Source organism: Onychomys torridus, chromosome 5, assembly GCF_903995425.1.
Source record: "Onychomys torridus chromosome 5, mOncTor1.1, whole genome shotgun sequence".
NCBI classification, from domain to species: Eukaryota; Metazoa; Chordata; class Mammalia; order Rodentia; family Cricetidae; genus Onychomys; species Onychomys torridus.
The window spans coordinates 22,897,223-22,918,190 of NC_050447.1; the positions used below are offsets into that span (position 1 = coordinate 22,897,223).

The window sequence follows — 20,968 nt, forward strand, 5'->3', positions numbered from 1 at the left end:
CCAGGAGACACAAGAGAGCTTGACTTGCTCATTCTGGAATAGCTGGTCCTTTTGCCCTGTGGGGGAAAATGTTACATGCCACTCATAGGACACTCACCTTGAGAATTTTTACAACCACCCTCTCATTGTTGGTGATGTTAATGGCCTCAAATACTTCACTATACTTGCCCCGACCAAGTTTTCGAACCAGTTGGTAATCATCTTGATTACTGTGAAAGGCAAGAGACACACATAAATGCCAGGATTTGGGATAGGAAGTGTCCCTATGTTACACATCAACTCGTCCCCTAAATGAAAGCCACACAGAAGCTTGGCTCCCTTCACTCTGCAGAGCTCCTAACCTAACTGACTCCTTCTAACCTGAGGAGAAAGGGTAGCTACTGCACCTTACGGTCCACGTTAAGGGGACCGAGCAAAGCATCCGCCCTGGTGGTACTGGGGTGTCCCCCGCCCTCGGATCCACAGCACCTGCCTCCCATTTCACACCCTCCAGGGAGCCACTGCCTGCTTTAGAGAATCTGCACATCTTCAAAAACGTTCCTCCCACCCAGCCTTTCAGAAAAGTAAAAAGGTAGAGATTACAACAGCTCAAGAGGACAGCCATGGACTTCCCATCCCCTAAGAACCCCAAAGTGTGAGGAAGAAGGGCGGTCCCCACCCCTGACCCCACGTTTCTCCCCACCGGCTGCTGAGCCGGGGGCCAGGGCCGGGCGGACAGGGGAAGCCGGGGACACGTGCGGCCGGGGCCGGGCCTCCCTGCCAAGCCCCGAGGCCGAGCGGCCGGCCGGGTGCGGTTCGCGCGAGGGGGCGGCCGGCGGCGGCTTTACCCCCAGCTCGGGACGTGGGCTTCGTAGTCCCAGTAATCGCGGCTCCTCAGGCTGTTCACCTCGGCGTAGACCCGGGCCCGACTGCCCGCGGCCGGGCCGGGCATGGCGGGCGGGACCGGGGGGCGCCGCGGGGCGCCGAGGGCGGCGGCGGCGGCGGCGCGGCGCGGGGCGCGGGGCGGCAGGCGCGGGAGGCGGCGGGCCGCGGGCCGCCCGAGCAGGAAGAGGAGCGCGGCGGCGGCGGGCGTCCGCGCCAGGCCGGGCCCGCGGGGGCGAGCGGACGGACGCTCGGGCCGTGGGGGCGCGGGGGGCGCCCGCCGAGCCGGCCCGGGGCCTGCGGCGGCCGGCGGGACGGCGGAGCTAGTGCTCCGCGGCGGCCTCCGCTCGGCTCGCGGCCCCTAGAGGCAGCGGCAGCGGCAGCGGCAGCCACCGGCCGGGAGAGGGACAGCGGCGGCGACGGCGGTGAAGAGGGAGGAGGAGGAGAAGGAGGAGGAGGAAACCCGGAAAAGGGGCCGCGCTCGCCAGGAGCGGCCGCCGCCCAGCCCCGGCCCGCCCCGGCCCACAGCGCCCCCTGCAGCGCTGGGGGACCGTGTCCAGCTCCCTCCCGTCCACGCAGCGACCGCGCCACTCGCCAAGCAGTGTGGTCCTCCTCCGGTCCACCTGCAGGCCACCGCCCAGGAGCCTTCGTCCTCCGCTGCCGCCCCTTTCAGCGCAGCCGCATAGTCCAGCCACCTCGTGTCCACCCACCACGACCTCCCATACTGGCCCTGGTCTGACCTTCCTGTCATCTAGCTGTTCCCACTCCTCGGTGACTTGCTGATAAACCCAAGAACCCTTACCTCAAACTGTCCCCCTCCCTCACTCCCCTTCGCCCTCTGGATCCCACCCTGCCACCCACAGACCCCCGTTAATTCCAAGATTCCCATTCTCTCTATGCAGAACCTATCTAGTCCTAGACCCACCCTTTCCTCCAGATTCCTCCCTTGATGGACCACGGAGTCATCTCTTGGGTCACTTGATTAGACTAGAGTGGCCAGGTGGTTTCCCTGTAAAGTTACTGTTTTCTCCCTTTCATTGAACTGGTAATTTGTGGGAGATACTTTGACTGTAAATATCTTTTTTTTTTTTTTTGGTTTGGGAGGAGGGAGAGCTGGGAAGTGAAGAGTCCAGCCTGGAAGGGGAGGCTAGGGATTGAGCATGGTTAGGTGGGCATCCAAGCCTCGGATACTCTTCTCTTCGATCTTCTGGGGTTCCTGGCTGTCTTGCTTTCCTGTCCATATTCTGTATCGACAAGAATATCCTCACCCACCTCAGGTTGCTCTGAGTCTAAACTTTTTCATTGTTTTCTAGATGAGACTGTGTTTCTTTTTTGCATACCTAACTACCCAGATTCAAGTTCCCGTTCTGTAGCTCACAAGTAATGTGGACTTGAAGCAATGATTCAACAACTCTGTCCTTAAGATTTTGTAGCATATACCCAGCACCTACTTCACAGAGTTGGCAGAGAATTTAACTATGTAAAACAATTGGGACTGTTCAATATTAAGACTTTACATGCCCGTACTATTTGTTTGTTAGTTTGGGTTTTTTGTTGTTGTTTTGTTTTGTTTTGTTTTGTTTTCCAGACAGGGTTTCTCTGTGTAGCTCTGGCTGTCTTGGAACTCACTCTGTAGACCAGGCTGGTCTTAAACTCAGAGATCCTCCTGCCTCTGCCTCCTGAGTGTTGAGATTAAAGGCGTGCGTCACCACCATCAGGCCTCATGCTGTTTTTAGACTCTATCACCTTTCCTGAGACCAGCACATGTCCATCTTTCAATTCTTTCTTCCCTTCAGGCTTGCCCAGGGATACCTCGCCTTCCCACAGCTTGGCTTTCTCTGAAGTTGATACTTCTTTCCATGTCCTTCATAAAACTTCAGCTTGATATGAGTTCTTTCCTGGTCACCATCTGTCCCTTCCTGTGAAAACAACGTGAAAGCATGATGGGGCACTGAGTGCTCAGCACCTCGTCACTTAATGTCTGCCATAGTTGGAGGCCTGCTGGTTACCAAGGGGACCCTGAAGGCCACCACGTTACCCATGGACCAACCGACCCTCTGTGTGATCCACTGAAAAAGGACTCCTGTCAAAAGAGTTCAACCTGTGTCAAACTAGACACAGCCAAACTGAGGGGTTATTTGGCAAAGCATCTAGTCTGAACTGCCTAAAATGTCAGTGTCACAGCAAAAAGAAAATGTGGGATGCTACTCTAAATTAAAGGAGACTGAGGGCCATCCATGAGGCTGCATACTGTAATCCTACCTGAGGGGTAGACTGTGTGTTCAAAGCCAACCTGAGCTACATAGTGTAGCTAGAGTTTTTCTGGTCCTGCCTGCCCAGGGTCAGGATAAATCTCTCTCACCTGCCAGTCCCGCAGTGGCTCAAACCCAACCAAGTAAACACATAGAGACATATTATAAACTGTATGGCTGTGGCAGGCTTCTTGCTAACTGTTCTTATATCTTAAATCAACCCATTTCTATACCCACTACAACATAGTAAGATTCTGGTCTTTTGTTGTTGTTTGTTTGCAGGGGATGTAGCCAGGTGTGGTAGTATATGTCTGTAACCCCAGTACTTGAGAGGTTAAGGCAGGAATATCAGGATACATTTGAGGCCAGTCTATCTGGACTATGGCATTGAGACCTGTCCAAAAACAAAAATAAACTAGACACATTTTGTTGCTCAGAAGCCTGGAAAGACAGAGCATTTCTACTGCCCTTATCACTCAGAATCAGCAAAGAAGAGCATCCAAAATAAATAAATGGATCAATCCAGGTTTGGTGGTGCATGCCTGTTGTTATCCTAGCACTTGGAAGTCTAAGGCAGAAGGGTGGTTTGGGTTCTGTAATGTGTTGAGGCCAGTGAGGGTTATGTAGACCCTATTTCAAAAATAAGAAACAAAAAAGGAACGTGTGTGTGTGTGTGTGTGTGTGTGTGTGTGTGTGTGTGTGTGAGAGAGAGAGAGAGAGAGAGAGAGAGAGAGAGAGAGAGAGAGAGGGGGGGGGGGGGCTAAGAATACAGCTAATAGAAAGACTCTCATTGGGGTAATTTAAATATGGGATGTATATTATTATATAATACTATACTAATGTTTCAATGTTAAATTGGAGAGTGTGAGCTTTATATTAGGGTTAAACAAGAAAAGCCCTTCGATTTTAAGAATTTCAAGTGTTGAGGGATGAACTGTTTTAATGTCCACAATGTGTTCTCAAGTGGTTTTGTAGAAGACTAAACAGATAACAATGATATCTGTGCGATCCCAAGAACATGATTGTGCATAGAGATTCCAGCTCTGTGATTCTCGAACTCTGGAGGTGGGCAGGTAGGAGAATCAAGAGTTCGAGGCCCACCTTGGTTTCATAGCAAGACCTTGTCACAAAACAAAAAATTCAAAAAGTTCCACAAGTTTGGAACTTTGCACAAATTTAAACACTTTCAGAAACAAAAGCTGAAGGAAAATCAAACATTTAGAGAATAATAGTCTCTGACCTTTGATTTCAAACCTCTGATCTTTGATTTCAGACCCACCCAGTCTCTGATTTAGCACATTCTCAAGATCTTAAAGCTGCTTTAAGTATTTTTCCCCCACTGGTTCATTTTCCCCCCTCAGAATTCCCTAAGAACTTGTCCAGATCAGATAGTCATAATCCTAACCCTTGGATGGACTTTCTTAGTTCTAGAAAGCCCGCGATGTTGTGCAGAGATTGTAGCTGCTTCAAGCATGTGTGCTTTCTTTCCTCGGCTTGCATCAGATTCTCAAAGGAGGTTATGGCCTGTAGAGGATTCTAAACCACTGCCATTGATCTGAGGACTGTCCAAACCCAGCTGGGGCCCCATTCTTTGCCTCCTCCACCCTTGCCCACCTCTGGCCCCACCCACACTCCTTGTCCCTGCCTCTCATCCTTCACCACCTCCTAGCCCACACCCTTGTCTCATAACCTGATCCCACACCTGTGGCCGCCTGAGGAGTCTCCCACACATGCCTCTGGCGCAACAAGCTCCAGATTTGGCTGATACTTCATTGGCTCAGCCCTGAAACCCGCAGTCAGCCCTCCCACAGCCAAATGGAAGGTGTTTTTATGGCTTGTTGCGAGGTAGGATGGGTGTCCCACAGAACTGGCAAAGACCCACTCTTTTTTCTTTATATGGCTAACTTGGCAAGAGTTGACATGAGGTGTTACCCTGGCAGCCTAAGCTGAAGGAATCTGGCTTGTGTCTGTGAAGGACCAAGCAGGTACTTCTGCACAAGTAGGTGGAAGGGCAGGCAGAGCCCAGTATTGACTTTTCTCATCTACTGTGTACCATTTTACAAGTAAGTATGATCAGAGTCCTATAAAAGTCAATGTAAGAAGATTCCTGAATCAAATCATCTAGCGTTTTCCCACCAACTCCTCCTGTAGACCCCAATTTGATCAAACTCTAAATGCTTCCCCAAACAAAACCAACTACATTTTCAAGATCTTACAGCATTTTCTATTTTCTCCTGGTACTGGGGATCAAACCTAGGGCCCCCATCCCCCGTCTTGATAAAGTCCATTTTTCAAGACATTTGAGAGCTCTACAGTCTTTCACCTTGCATCATTTTTTCTTAAAAAAGCACCTTACAAGCTGGATAGGAGTTGTGTATCTGTGATTCTCCAGTCTTGAGGCTTAGACAAGACCCTTGAGCCGAGGAGCTAAGACAAGCTCACATAATATAAAAGATCTCATCTCCAAAACAAGACTAGACCAAACAGAAACCCAGCCTAAAAAATCATGAAGATTATGAATAATAGTGATGATAGTTTTGCAGTCTACATAGTTGAATTTAACCAACCAACCAACAAACCCACAAAGCTAAAACCATTGAGTTTCCACTTTAAATGAGCAAACTATATGATACGTGGATTATATCTCAATGAAGCTGTTCAAAAAAATCTATAGTTTATCCAGGTGTAGTGGTGGCACATGCCTTTAATCTCAACATCAGGAAGCAGAAACAGGTGAGTCTTTATGAGTTCCAGGCCAGCCAAGGCTAAGTAAATAGTAAGACCCTGTATTTAAAAAAACAAAACAAACAATTAAAAAAAAAACAAAACAGAGGGGCTGGAGAGATGGCTCAGTGGTTAAGAGCACTGGCTGCTCCTCCAGAGGACCCAGGATTAATTCCCAGCACCCACATAGCAGCTCACAACTGTCTGTAACTCCAGTTCCCTGAGATCTGACATCTTCACACCAATGCACATTAAATAAAAAATAAATTATTTTAAAAAAAAAAAGAGAGAGAAAGGAAGGAAGGAAGGAAGGAAGGAAGGAAGGAAGGAAGGAAGGGGGAAATTATGGTTTAGAGATGCAGACAGCACCATACCTTTTATTTCATGTTGAGAAACTAAAATATGCTTGTGTGTTTAAATATGTGTGTTGTGTGTTTTAAGATCACAGAACCAGAAAAGAGATTTTTCTTTTCATTTTTCTTTTGGGGTGGGGTATATGGGGTGGGGTGGGGCATGTGCCACAGTATTTGTGCTGGAGGCCAGAAGACAACTTTCAGGAGCCAGTTCTTTCCCACTGTATGTGTTCAGGGATCAGACTCCGGGTCACCAGGCTTGGTAAGTGCTCTTCCCCACTGACCACCTCCACAGCCCAGGAGAAGATCTCAAGGGCAGTGGGAAGTAGAGAGGGTAATGGAATATGTGTACTGGGAAAGGAAGACAGAAGGAAGAAAGAGGCTCAGCTGGAGGAGAATGTGGGGAGGCGCGAGGGGGGGCAGTGAGTCAAAGTGCCTGCTGTCTGCTGTGCGAGCTTGTAGAGCCGAGTTCAAATCCTCAGTATCTTCATACCTGTGGGCATCTGGAGCCCCAGTAGGAATGTGTGTGGGAGGATTACTGGGGCTTTCTGGCTGCCAAGTTTAGTGAGATACCAGCCCTGTCTCAAGATAAGGTGGAGAGGGATAGAGCGGAACACTACATATACCTCCACACGCATCACATACATACTACACATACACACATAAATTAATAAAAAGTAAAACCCACAGGTTGGAGTTTTGCCATGAGGACTTCCTTTTCTCCAGATGAGGAAACCAAGACCCCCGGTGTTAAGGATAATTTGAGGTAGTCAGTATTTGAACTCACGAAGTTATTTTCCTAACTCCTTTCTGATTCATTCATCCCTCCCCCAAAGAAATTCATTGTGAAAATCATCTTTTTTTTAAAATTTTTACTTTTTTTTTTTTTTGAGCTGAGTATCGAACCCAGGGCCTTGCGTTTGCTAGGCAAGCGCTCTACCACTGAGCTAAATCACCAACCCTGTAAGTATCTCATATGATTTTTGTTTTTGTTTTTGTTTGTTTGTTTGCTTTTGTTTTTTTGAGACAGGGTTTCTCTGTGTAGCTTTGTGCTTTTCCTGAATCTCACTCTGTAGACCAGGCTGGCCTTGAACTCACAGAGATCCACCTGCCTCTGCCTCCCAAGTGCTGGGACTACAGGCGTGAGCCACCACCGCCCAGCAAAATAATTGTTTTTAATCCTGGGAGTATAAAACAACTTATAAGTCAAGCTAAAGGATCAGTTAGAAGAATTACGGTATCTTCCTCTAGTGAAATGTTAGACAGTGTTAAAAATGGTGCTTGTGGTGGTGTCGGTGGTGGCGGCGCACGCCTTTAATCCCAGCAGAGGCAGACAGACCAGCCTGGTCTACAGAGTGAGTTCTAGGACAGGCTCCAAAGCTACACAGAGAAACCCTGTCTTGAAAAACCAAAAAGGGGAAAAAATGGTGCTTGCAAGAAATTTTCTGGGATAAGAAGAGTTTTATGATAAAAGGGCTTTTTTATTGTTACAAAAAAAGTTACGCCGTTAGTTACGGTAAAAAGAGTGACATGGGACAGTGAGGTGACTCAGTAAAGTGATTGCTGCACAAGCCTCACATTGACCTGAGTTCAACCCCCAGAACCTGTGTAGGAGGAAGGGGAGAACCTACTTCACAAAGTTATCCTCTGACACATTATAATAAATAATATGTAATAAATCATAACACAATAATAATGTTTGATAATAAAATAGGCCAGGTGTGGTGGAACGGGCCTAATAATTTTAAAATAAAATGAAAATGAAAAGTGGTCATACCCACTTCCTGCTTTCCAGCTTTTGTAAATGTCACCTTACCTGGGAAGGAGTGATAAGTGGCTGAATTAAAGACTTTGGGGACTAAGAGATTGTCCTGGGTCATCCAGGAGGGGTCAGGTCATCACACTTGAAGGAGGGAGGGGCCAGCTAGAGCAGAAACAGTGATCAGAAGGCTAGGGTTCGGGCTTAGAAGATGAAGGGCTACCTGCCCAGCTGGTGTATGGCCTCCTGAAGCTGGAAAGCCAAGCAAACATTCTCCCCTAAAGCCTCCAAAGTAAAAATGCAGCCCTGTGAGTACCTTGGTTACCAAGGAGACCATTTCAAATCAAGCTGTGTTATGATGTTTGTGGTCATTTGTCAAAGCTGTAGAAGGAAACTCTCTGACCAAAGCTTGAATCTGTTTCCGAGTCCCTTCTGAGTAGCCTGGTCAGGAGCTCCCCTCTCTGTTCTTGTTGAGCAAAAACAATCCTGCCGAGCTGATGGCGGCTCAGGCAGAAGGAGTCATGTTCTCCAGTGGTGCAACTTGGGTGAGCTGCCGGTACCCAGTAAATAACCCCACACCCATGCTGGTGCAAACCCTGTAGCTAAGCTCAGTAAGTCACAAAAATCAAAACAAAGACATGAAAACAAGAGGAAGGGAGAGGAGGAGATGAAAGCGGGTAAGAGGATAGTAGCAAGATCTCTAGCCTGGTGTCTTTCTGTTCCTGACGCCTTAGCACCTCATCTGTCTTCGGCAATAATGCCCGAGAGTCTGTTTGGCTAGAAACTGCTTATTCTCGATACTTCCTTCCATACGCACTCTCCCCACACATCAGTTACCCTACCTGTCCTTGCTCGAGTTGAGCTGGAACCCTCTTTCGCTGGCACACTCTGATAGATGGTCCCTGTGCCTGTCACACCGAATAAAGTTCCACTAAGTAAAGTCTGCTTCTCCATCCTCCACCAGTGACATAAATAAGTTGTTCTTTAAAATGAAACCTGTTACTTTGCCAAAAGAAATCAATGTTTCCTTTAACAGTAGCAGACATTTTCCAAAGAATTCGGGAGTCAGTAAAGGTAAAAAGCAAAAGCTGTTCTTTGATGCCTTCTACAATCTCACAGTTTGGTGTATAACCTTCCAGGACTTTCTCCCACAGTAAACCTAAGTGATACAACCTATGCCCTTTCATTTTGCTTGGCTTTGCTTCAAAGCAAGATACCCAAATACATGCCTATATTTAGCAAGATGATTGCAGACAGGTAACAAATGCATAGGAATGAACTAGAAGGAAATATAGCCAATGTCTCTTGGTCTTAGGATAATATTCATTTTTTTTTAATGCCGAATGCTGTTTATTGAAGGAGGGAGGAGGTCTTAAATACAGGCTTACAGCACAATGGGAGAACCCTGGAGGGCAGACGTTTGCTTCCAATGTTTTACAATCTCACATCTAAGCTGTTAACGCCCAATATGCATTCATGTTTATAATCAGAAAAAAAAAAGTCATCAAGGTATATGGACTTGTCCCCATCCTCACTCAGAAAACTTGACAAGTTGTGGGGACTTTTTATCAGTCAAGAGGAAGAGCAGGGTAAGAAAATGGGGTTTTGAGTTCTCAATTTGATATAAGGAGCCCACAAGTAATATTGGACTCTTACATAAGGGTTGCTCTGGGACTCCAGACAGGTGGATAAGCATGTGAAATAGGGTCCAACTGCTGCCCTGGATCCTTTGCACACACATTCCTTACAGACATCCTTCTTTTATTCTTTTTGCCCTAATCACCCTTAGACAGTGGCTTGGTGTCCTCCATCCAGACAGTGCCCTGCAGAATATGGAACAGCACAGCACACTCAAAAAAGGCACAGAAGCAGAAATTTTCTGTTTGTCTATCAATGAGGGTCCCTTTAGTTCAGCCCATCTGGCTGGGTTGGGATAGGAGCCCTCAAAGTTAATTGAACTCCCCTAATACTCACAAGGAATCATGGATAAAATCATTTAGAGAAAAATGTAAATAAAATGTTGAACATCTATTAATCTAAAATATGGAACAATAAAGTCTTCAAATTTCAAAATCTGTGTGTATGTTTGTGTGTGTGTATGTCTATGTGTGTATGTATGTGTGTATATGTCTGTGTATGTGTGTGTGTGTGTGTGTGTGTGTGTGTGTGTGTGTGTGTGAACACTAGAGGTTGACATCAGGCGTTGCTCCTCAATTATTCTTCACCTCACATTTTGAGAGTCTCTCTGAATCTGGAGCACACGAATTTGGCTAGGCTTTCTGGCTAGCCAACCCCAGGGATCATCCTAGCCTCTTTAGGACTAGGATAAGTGGGCCACTTACTCCTGGGTTCTATCTGTCTGTCTATTTATCTAGCTATCTGTCTGTCTGCTGTCTATCTATCATCTATCTATTTATCTATCTATCTGTTTGTCTATTTATCTATCATCTATCTGTCTCTATCCCAACAAATCATTCATCATCAGCATCTTCCTCATCGCATCCACCACGGCAACCAGCTGCATTTCTCTGCAGATGCCAGCTCACTTCCACTTTCTTGCTAAAGTTGCCTGTCCTTTACATCGGGACTACCCAGAGCCTTTGCCCCAATTTAAGCCTGTGTCACCTCTGCTCCACAGGCTCAATGCAGAGATCTTCTCAGCAGCAACCTCTGGGTTTTCAGTCTCACCCCATGCCAGGCAAAGTCGTGGCTAGGACTCAGTAGGTTCATGAACTTGGCCAAATATTTACATCATCATTCACTAACCTCTATGTAAAATTTAGTATTTCCTTTCATTTTGGATGTAGGGGGAGAAAAAAAAAAGAGGAAGGAGGAAAGGGAGGTATGAATGAATGAATGAATGAATGAATGAATGAGTCACAGTAATATTAGCAGTACCTGTGACCTTGACACAGATACTTGCTTGTCACATTGCAGTTGTTCTCCAGAAAGGCCAACTGCTCTGTTGGTATAAGAAAGAATGTCGGGGGGAGGGGGGACTCCTCCTAGGCCAGGTGTCTCCTGCATTCCATCCCTCAGTCTTTTTCAGTGTAGGACATCCTAGCCTGCCATCAGACTGCTTTTTATGTCTCCTGATGGCCACTGGCCACTGCACCCCTAAGAAGAATAAACTACAGCATGATACAAATCACACTTTGCTGCTTTGCTTTAGGAAGTGCACTGTGTGCATGCTTTTGGATCTTCACAACTGACTGGAGCATCATCCCATGAAAGCCCAGATTGTAGGGAATATGTCCTATGGCCCTGGGGACCTCCCCTCTGGGCTGCCCACCAGAGTAGTGTAATACAAAGTGCCAGGGATCCACTCCCAACTCCGGAAAGCACAATTTAAGCCCCTGAAAAAACTCTGAATGACACACACCCAAGGTGACCAGTCTCTTCATTGAGCCAATGGAGGACACATAGATGGCAGTGGAGAAGGGTGGTGGGCAGGAGACGACACTATTGAAACCACAGTCGACACTGGTGTCGTCACTGGAACTAACACTGAGTCAAACAGGACCCAGCCTAATTCTCCAGCAAGTGGAAGCATTGTGTCATCTGCAACCACCTCTACCTCATGACTGTCTAATCCTAACTCTAACAACAACTGCTCCGGTCGTGTCCCCCCTCAGAGCACAGGGACACCCTCCAGGATCACCTACAGCTTCCTTGTCAGGTGTCTTTCAGCCTCTGCAGTAGACAACAGTTTCTCTACATCTGTTTGAAGGCTGAAGACCAATGGCAGTATATGCAATGGGTGGTATCTGGCATCTCTTTAGGATTTGGTTTCAGGCATCCTGGACACAAACAACACAGAAATAAAAGTCGGGCTGGCCTCTTTCCATCCTACCATGGTCATTCAATGTCCATTGGCCCACTGCCAGAGACAGTGACTCCAGTCAGTTGATTATCAGGGTACCAATAAGATTTCTCCACTGGAATGTCACCGTTTTACCTTTTAAATGGATACATCTCTGGGGGGGGGGGTTGTTGTTGTTGTTTTTCGAGACAGGGTTTCTCCATGTTGTTTTGGTGCCTGTCCTGGATCTCGCTCTGTAGAACTAGACCAGGCTGGCCTTGAACTCACAGAGATCACTTGGCTCTGTTTCCCGAGTGCTGGGATTAAAGGCATGTACCACCACCACCTGGTGGAGGGGCGGTGTTGTTTTTGTTTTTTTGAAAACTATGTAATTCCTCCTGGCCCTCATCAAACACTGTACTTTTGAATATTATGAGGTTGAGGATAGTGGTGTACACATGTTATCAACATTATCATGAGGTTTTTTTTTTAATGTTAAATTGTTGTGTGTTTGTTTATATGATGTGTGTGTGTGTGTGTGTGTGTGTGTGTGTGTGTCATATGTTCTCGAAAGCATGTACATGCCACAGTGTACATGTGGAGGTCAGAGGGTAACTTTTTGAGTCAGCTCTTTCATTCTGCTGTGGGATGCAGGATTGAACCCAGGTCACTAAGCATGTACATTTTTACCCACAGAGCTATGTTGTCAACCTATGATTTTTTTTTTTTTTTTTTTTTTTTTTGAGACATAGTTTCTCTGTGTAGTCCTGGCTGTCCTGGAACTTGCTCTGTAGACCAGGCTGGCCTCGAACTCAGAGAGATCCTTCTGCCTTTGCCTCCTGAGTGCTGGGATTAAAGGTGTGTGCCCAGCAACGAATTACTTTGAGGTTCAAACTGTCCATTATTTTACTAGTGAGATTCCCTTCCAACTGGTCCTGGAGTATCTTGTTTGTTTGTTTGTTTGTTTGTTTGTAGATAACATTCACTAGGCAACCCAGGCTGGCTTGAACTCCCAGCTTTCTGACGGCTGGAATTACAGGTGTGCATTGCTATTTGCAGCCATGTTTCAGTTATAAAAGATACTCCAGGATCATGGTGTCATTTTTCCTGCCCCAGCTCTGCAGTCAACTACTGCTTCAAGGTGTCCTTACTCCTCTTTGGAGAGTAGTTTTTAGAAGTCATGATATGGGCATGAAGTGTGTTCACCTTTACGGCACTTTGCTATCCACAGTCCCTCATAATTGCACCAAATCAGCCCCTCTCCCTCTGTCTCCTTTTCTTTCCTTCTCTCTCCCTTTCCCTCTCCCTCCTCACACACACACACACACACACACACACACACACACACACACACACCAGTTACTACACTTGTCAATATTGAAAACTATGAGTTGAAAGTGTGCATTTCCAGCTAAAACCACAGGACCCGCTCTAGCTTTGCCTCTTCTGTGCTCACCACCGACAGCGAGTGGCCTGGCAGTGCCGAGCTCCTTCGGTTGGAGGAGGGATGTTACAAACACCCCTGCGAGGATGGGAAGGAAGAGCATTTACTGCACAGACTCTAGCACGGAAGTGTTGAAGCAGGACTCAGCGTTGTCATCTGTGGTGACTTGAGCAGAAGTGCTATGTGGGAGAAACAGCTGGGTCAGCAGGTGACAGGGAACAGCAGAGGCAGCAATTTATGGACCTTTGTAAAGAGGCTGATTTTTCAAATGACCATGATAGGAAGCCATCAGAGCAATCCGAATAGGGGAGGAACGCAGTTCTTAAAGGTCTCCTTCCAACTGTGAACGGGAAAGCCAAGAGACCCGCTGTGAACCAGGTAAATGAATGGGATGGTCCACAGGTGTGAGGATACTTAGCTCTGAGTGTGTGGTTGGGAGACTAGTCAACTGGGTGGGGCCTGTGCTCGGAGGGGTAGGTGGTGGGGTCTAGGAGGTAAATACCACTGAAAACCTAGGTACAAGCACTTGCTTGTGTGGTACTTGCTGTCACTGTCTGTCCACCGGCAAACAATGGAAACCGTGCTTTGCTGCCATAGGCCTCATCTGGCCCTTCGCTGTGTCCTGGAATGTGACAGAGCTATAAGCTTTCAAACTGAGCGCTCTCATATCCTTCCCTACCCTTCTCAGTGAGTCAAAACTCCCCCTCTTCTGAGCCCTGATCCTGCAGGGTGTGGGTCTGCATCTGATAAGCTAATAAATAATGTTGTATTGACAGCTCTTAGGGTACCCACCTCTCCCTGAAGGATTGACTCACTGACTCACTTCTCTTTTTTAGGTGGCAACTTATTTACCTGCTTCTGGGAATGTGCTAATAATGATCTCGTTTCATTCTGGGCAGCTCTCAAATGGCACTGTCCTAGTTAGGGTTACTATTGTTGTGACGAAACACCGTGACCTAAAGCGAGTTGCGGAGGAAAGGGTTTATATGGCTTACACTTCCACATTGTAGTCCATTACTGAAGAAAGCACAGGAACTCAAGCAGGGCTGGAGGCAGAGGCCATGCAGGGGAGCTGCTTACTGGCTTGCTCCACTAGGCTCGTTCAGTCTGCTTTGTTCTAGAATCCAGGACCACCAACCCAGGGGTGGCACCACCCACAATGGGCTGGGCTCTACCACATCAATCACTGATTAAGAAAATGCCCAACAGGCTTGTCTACAGCCCACTCTTAAGGAGGCATTTTCTCACCTGAGACCCCCTCCTCTCCGATGACTCTAGCTTGTCAAGTTGACAGAAAACTAGCGTGGTAGCACATATCTGTAATTCCAGCACTTGGGAGGTGGAGATAAGAGGTTGAAAAGTTCACAGCCAGCTTTGGCTAGACAGTGAGTTTGAGGCCAGCCTGGGCTACCAGAGACCTTATCTCAAAACAAACAAAAGTAAACAAACAAAACAAAACACTGAAGAAAACTGACTCTCCCCCTCCCAGCGCTCAGTTGCCTGTAACTCCTCAGCTGGGGCTGGACCCTAGCTCCCTCCTCAGTCTACCTGGGGTTTTGGCTGACTGAATTTGCCCGGTGTTGTGGATGCGGTCACGGCTGCTGTCGGTTCACGTGTGCAGCTGCCCTGTCGCATCCAGAAAACCCTGTTTCACTATCCTCATCTACTGGGTCCCGCTCTTCCATTCTTCCTGCCTTCACTTCTGCCCGCCCCTCAAGGCTGTTCTAGTTGATGCTCGCACACCCCTGCACACGTTACCAGTGTTAAGAGGATTCTACAATTGTGTTTTAACTAAAGAATGCATGAAGTTGAAAGGAAATAATGGTGGTGGAGTAGGGGAGGAATTGAAAGAGAGGCAATGGGGGCTGGATTTGATCAAAATACATTCTCTGCTTGTAGCAAATTCTCAGTCAAAATAAACCTTAAAAATTAGAAAAAATTATGTGAATTTCTAATTAGCCCCCACATTTTTCTTGACCAGAAAAACATATAAGACTAATGGGTGTGATTTAACAGTTTTTTTTTTTTAAGTTTTGCATTAATATTACTCATCCCCATCTCTGGTGATTAAAAGTTAAGTGGTCTATGAGTATTTACAGCAGCATTTTTCTTAATAGCCCCAGAGGTGGAAGTAACTCATATATGTACTCATTGACTAATGACTAAGTACAATTCTGTACATCTGCCATTAGAATATTATTTGGTAATAAAAATAATGAATTACTGATATATGCTTCAGCATGAATGAACTATGAAAACATTATGCCAAGTGAAGGAAACCAGTCACAAAAGACCCACATATTGTATGATTTTATTTATAGAAATCTCTAGAATAGGCAAATCCATAGAGACAGAATGTGGATTACTGGTTGCTAAGGGGTGGGAGGCAAAGAGGAGTTACTGCTAATGAGTGTGGGGTTTCTTTTCAGGGTGATGAGAATGCACAACTGTGTGAATATGTGAAAACCCACTGAATTGTGTGCTTTATATGGCCATACGGTATAGGAATAATTTCTCAATAAAAAGGTAGTTTTATTTTAATAAGGAAAACATTTAACTGGGGCTTGCTTACTATTTCAGAGATTTAATCTCTTATCATCATGGCAGGGAGCATGGAGCAGTAGCTGAGAGGTACATCCTGATTCCGGGGCCTTAGTTTTTTGTTTTTGTTTTTGTTTCTTAAATGCAAGGAAGGAAAGGAGTTCCAGGGAGGAAGGATGGGATTGCGGGAGTGAGGAAGAGAGAGGGGAAGAAAGGAAAGGAGGGAGAAGGGTGAGGGCGGGCAGGAAGCCAGGTCAGAGCAGCGAGTAAACGAAACCATCCAGGTCTCAGGGGACTGGTCTCATCTTGCTGGAGTGTAGATAGGCAGGAAGATGAGGGGTGAGAAAGGACCACAGAAACTTTATTTTCCCTTAGGGAAACACTGAGCCCATGACAATGTGGATTCTCCATTAGAGAATAGAGGCTGTGGGACTGGAGAGATGGCCCAGTTGTTAAGGTCACCTGCTGCTCTTTCAGAGGATTGGAGTTCGGATCCCAGCACCCACATTGGGCAGCTCACAATGGCCTGTAACTCTAGCTCCAGGGGATCTAATACCCTCTTCTGGCCTTCAGGATCACCTGCACTCACATGGCATACATACATACATACATACTAAAATAGATAAACCTTTTAAAAGCCCCTGAAGAACATTTGAAAACTCCCCAAACTCTAAAAACAAAAGAAGCACCACATATTTTCTTGTGCATATCTAACAGAGTCCTTAGTGTGGCTTCAGTTTTTAGAGATGCACCTTTGTTTGATTTGAAGTTGACAGTTCCCTGGGGCCCAGTGTCTACAGAGTTATATGCTAGTGGACAGGATTTCAGTAGTGACTCACATAATTTCTGTCTGCTAACAAGGATGACCCCAGCAGGCACACAGCTGGCACACATCTGTAATGGGGAGACTGGGGCAGTAGGATTGAGAGTTTGAGGCCAACCCTGGCTACATTGTGAGGACTTGTCACATCCACATAGAAAAGATAACCCCAAAGGTAATAGTCTCATTGTCCTGTAGGCCATCAATCAATTTTGGTCCTAACCTGGCAGACTGATTTTGGCATGCCTTCTCCTGGTAGGCATTCTCCTCTAAGGCATTAGAGGGTTCTTTGCACCGTCTAACATTTCCTCATTTACAAATACACCTTGGGTGCATGCTCATTTTAGTAAGAAACTGAAGTTTTGAGTATTCTTAAGGTAATAGTTTGACGAGGACAGGGGTTGTTTTCTGTATAACAAAAACGGTACTGGGGGCTGGAGAGGTGGCTCGGTTGTTAAGAGCATTTGCTGCTCTTTCCGAGGTCCAGCATTCGATTCCCAACACCCACATGGCGGCTCACAACCATCTGTAACTCCGGTTCCAGGGGATCTGACACTTTCTCCTGACCTCTGCAGGCACCAGGCATGCACATAGTGCATAGACATACATACAGGCAAAACATTCATACACATAAAGGAAGAGAAGTAAATCTTTAAAAACAATTTTTAAGCCGGGCGGTGGTGGCGCATGCCTGTAATCCCAGCACTCGGGAGGCAGAGGCAGGTGGATCTCTGTGAGTTCCAGGCCAGCCTGGTCTATAGAGCTAGCCCAGGACAGGCTCCAAAGCTACAGAGAAACCCTGTCTCGAAAAACAAAACAAAACAAAAATTTTTAAATGATACTGAAAAGTAATGTCCTTGAATAAAAGACATCTGACATTGTACCAGGAAGACCTCCCCTGTGCTGTGCACAAATAAGGAGTTATTGCAAAGGATTCTGGGTATTTAAAGCCAGGGGAGATGTTACAACATTGCCATATGAAAAAGAGAGGTTTGGGGAGAGTGACAGAGAAAGATGTCTTGTTCTGGCCTGACGTACGTGCACATAAGCATCCATACCACATATTTTCATGCAACACACACACACATACACCACCACCACCACCACCATCATTAAGTAACCCTCCAAGGTTTGCTAAAAGCCACTACTTGGGCATTTTCTAATTTAGTTCCGTGCAAACCAGAGCTCAGCCTGGAGACAGAGTCAGATCCTGTAGGTTGAAGGTCCAGCCCCCACTAGGGGTTCCAGTCTCAAGTGCAGACTGTGATCTGTGCTTCCAACCAACTGGGTACCTTAACTGAGGTCTCTTTAACCCTGCGTGGGGCCAGTCACTTCGTTAGAACTCAGGGACTGTTCTAGAGAAGATGTAGCAAAGATCATAGATGATAGCAAGAGGTGCCAGAGCTGAGGGAAGGGAGAGAAATGAGCCCCACGCCCCACTGGGTGCCCCTCTCCTGCAGCTTCCGAGAGTTCATCTGTCTCAAAGCTCAGAACTCAGTTCTTTGGGTTTTTGCGGAGATTTCCAAGGTAGACATGATTGGCCTTCAGTGTATCAGCGTTCAGCCTCTCCTCAATCCTTCTCATCACTCTAGAGATTCCAAGGACTCCAGAAGCAGTGGTAGAAACCAAACGCATGTCCTGTGAGCTGAATGTCCCTACTACAAAAATAAGTCTTTTAAATTTAATCCTCCAAATGCCGACCAGGCTAGAGCCAAGAAATCCTGCTTTATAAAAACAAAGCTACAAGCTGAGCAGTGATGATGCATGTCTTTAATCCCAGCACTCGGGAGGCAGAGGCAGGCGGATCTCTGTGAGTTCAAGGCCAGCCTGGCTGGTCTATAGAGTGAGTTCCAGGACAAACAGGACAACACAGAGAAACCCTGTCTCAAAATAAAACAAAACAAAACTAACCAACCACCAAACAAACAAACAGCTTCAAAGAAAAAGGCAGAACCTAAAGCGTCCACACTGTGATTAGAATACGGATCCAGAAGCAGTGAACTCCACCCCCCACCCTACCTCCATTGCCCAGTACCCTCCCTTGGGAGACAGGATAAGGAATGACAAAGGTGAGTTTTGCTGTTGTTATTGTTCTTCTTTCTTCTGGAATACAGTTCCTGTCCCTAACTTTGGAACATTCCACAGCTATAATAATGAATGAGGAAGATCTATATATATAGACATTAGCAATGTCTAGAATATATTAAGTGAGAAAAACAAATTGCCAAACCATATGCATAGTATGATCCATTTTTATAAATGTTAAAATTATACAAAGGGATATGAACACTTGCTTATGTGCATAGTGAGGCAATGCCACAGCAATTATATTGGAGAAAAATGGAAAACGTGGCACTTTCAGTTAAAATTATAGACTGAGAAAAATCCTCTGTCTCATCTCTAAGACCAATAAAAACCCTCACAGTATACAGTCCTGGGAGGTTAAACACATAAACAGCCATCAAAGGATGGGGGGGGGGCACTAGCAGGTGAGAGATGCTACTGGAGGTTTCTGAAGGTGGGAAGCAGCTGAACCGACAGAGTTGAAACTGTCTCAGAGGTGCCAGCAGGCAGCCTGCTCTGCTAGTCTGTGCCAGGTGTGTCCAAGCCACCCCTCACGGGCCACATGCCTCCCAGGTCAGCTACAAATGTAGCCAAATATGTTGGTGGTAGGTGACATCATAGCGCCATGTCCAAGGCTTAAACATGCCAGTGCACAGTCATTATGTGAAGAGGAAATGGCTAATGCTCCCGCAGGGGCATAACTTCCATTGGAGGAGAATTTGCATCATTTGGGGTCCCGGACACTGTACTGATGTCTGCTGAGAAATGATCACCGTCAATGGACCATGTTGGCAATATCTACCTGGTAAATTGCCCCTATAAATGTGGGTTTGCTGTGTATTCTTGGCTTGCGTACACTCACATGGGAAGTCTTCTCAAGAAGCAGGAGGGTCCATGAGTGACAGCCCCCAAATGCTAGGAATTGGGTCAGAGTGATACATCAGAGTTGGAGCAGAACTGCACATAGACATGTGACTAGGCTTCCCACACAAAAAGCAGTGAGACCACAGCCTGGACTCCATTTTCCAAAATAGCCAGTGTCTCCTATTTCATGTGCTGCCCCACAATGTTACATCCTATTGGGAGGTGGAGTCCGTGTTCCTTTTCCTTCAATGGGGGTGGCGTTCGGTTCGTGACTCATTCATGACAACAGAATTCAGGAGGAGTAGGGCTGGAGAGATGGCTCAGTGGTTAAGAGCACCAACTGCTCTTCTAGAGGTCCTGAGTTCAATTCCCAGCAACCACATGGTGGCTCACAACCACCTGTAATGAGATCTGGTGCCCTCTTCTGGCCTGCAGGGGCACATGCAGACAAATCACTGTATACATAATAAATAAATAAATAAATAAATAAATAAATAAATAAATAAATAAATAAAAAAAAGGATTCAGGAGGAGTGCCGCTTCCCAGGCTGGAGCTCTTACTCCATGTCAGCAGTTTGACTTCCCCGAGACTGCCAAACCTCAAAGTAGCCTATGTGGGGAAACACAGGGAGAAGCCCCGAGACTACAGAGACAGACAGAAGTCTAGTCAGCTCCCTGTCATCTAGCTGACTGGAACTGCATGGGAGATCCCAAGCCAGAACCCCTCGCTGAGCCCTCCCCCAATTCTCCACCCACAGAAACAGACTGTAAAATGAATGCTGTTGTTTTCATTACTTTGGGGTGATACTTCTCACATCAGTTATCCTTGGAGTAACCTCCCAGAGGTCCTTTCAAATGTGATAGCCGGGCGGTGGTGGTTCACGCCTTTAATCCCAGCTCTCGGGAGGCAGAGGTAGGCGGATCTCTCTGAGTTTGAGGCCAGCCTGGTCTACAGAGCGAGATCCAGGAAAGGCGAAAAGCTACACAGAGAAACCCTGTCTCAAACAAAACAAAACAAAACAAAACAAAACAAAACAAAACAAAACAAGTGTGACATGGCCAACATCTATTCCTTTGGACCCTGGTACATGTTTGCTCTACAAACCAGGGAAACTCCCAACCTAAAGACACAGAGCAGGGCCAAAGACTGGAAGAAATGTGATTCTAAAACCAGAGGTAATGAAGTCCATGTGAACCCCACCCTTCTGGCCACTTGGCTCTGAGGATTTCTGCCACTCAGGCACATGTCTCCCACAGCAGGACACTGGACAGTCACCACTGGAGAAACTCAGGAAACTAGCGTGTAGCTGGTGAGCCAGGTTAAGTATTCACACAGCGGCAAGAGTAAGTCCTTCAGTAAAATGTTAGGGGGCCTGCTGCGAAGCCTGATGACCTGAGTTCGATTCCCACGATCCTCATGGCAGGAGAACTAGTTCACAACTTGTCCTCTGACCTCCCATGCATGCTGTGGCCTGTGTGTGAGC

At 46.7% G+C, this 20,968-nt stretch overlaps 1 protein-coding gene across 1 annotated transcript in view; it reads right to left on the reverse strand.

The window, feature by feature from the left end:
• The window catches only part of Csnk2a2 (casein kinase 2 alpha 2), a 40,776-nt gene extending 39,465 nt beyond the window's left edge, over window positions 1-1,311 (reverse strand). The window contains exons 1-2 of the mRNA XM_036187232.1: window positions 828-1,311; window positions 98-209 (exon numbers count right to left, since the gene is read on the reverse strand). Of these exons, the coding sequence (XP_036043125.1) occupies window positions 98-209; window positions 828-931 (216 nt within the window). The 5' untranslated portion in view covers window positions 932-1,311. The remainder of the gene's footprint in view (window positions 1-97; window positions 210-827) is intronic.
• Between the last annotated feature and the right edge of the window lie 19,657 nt (window positions 1,312-20,968).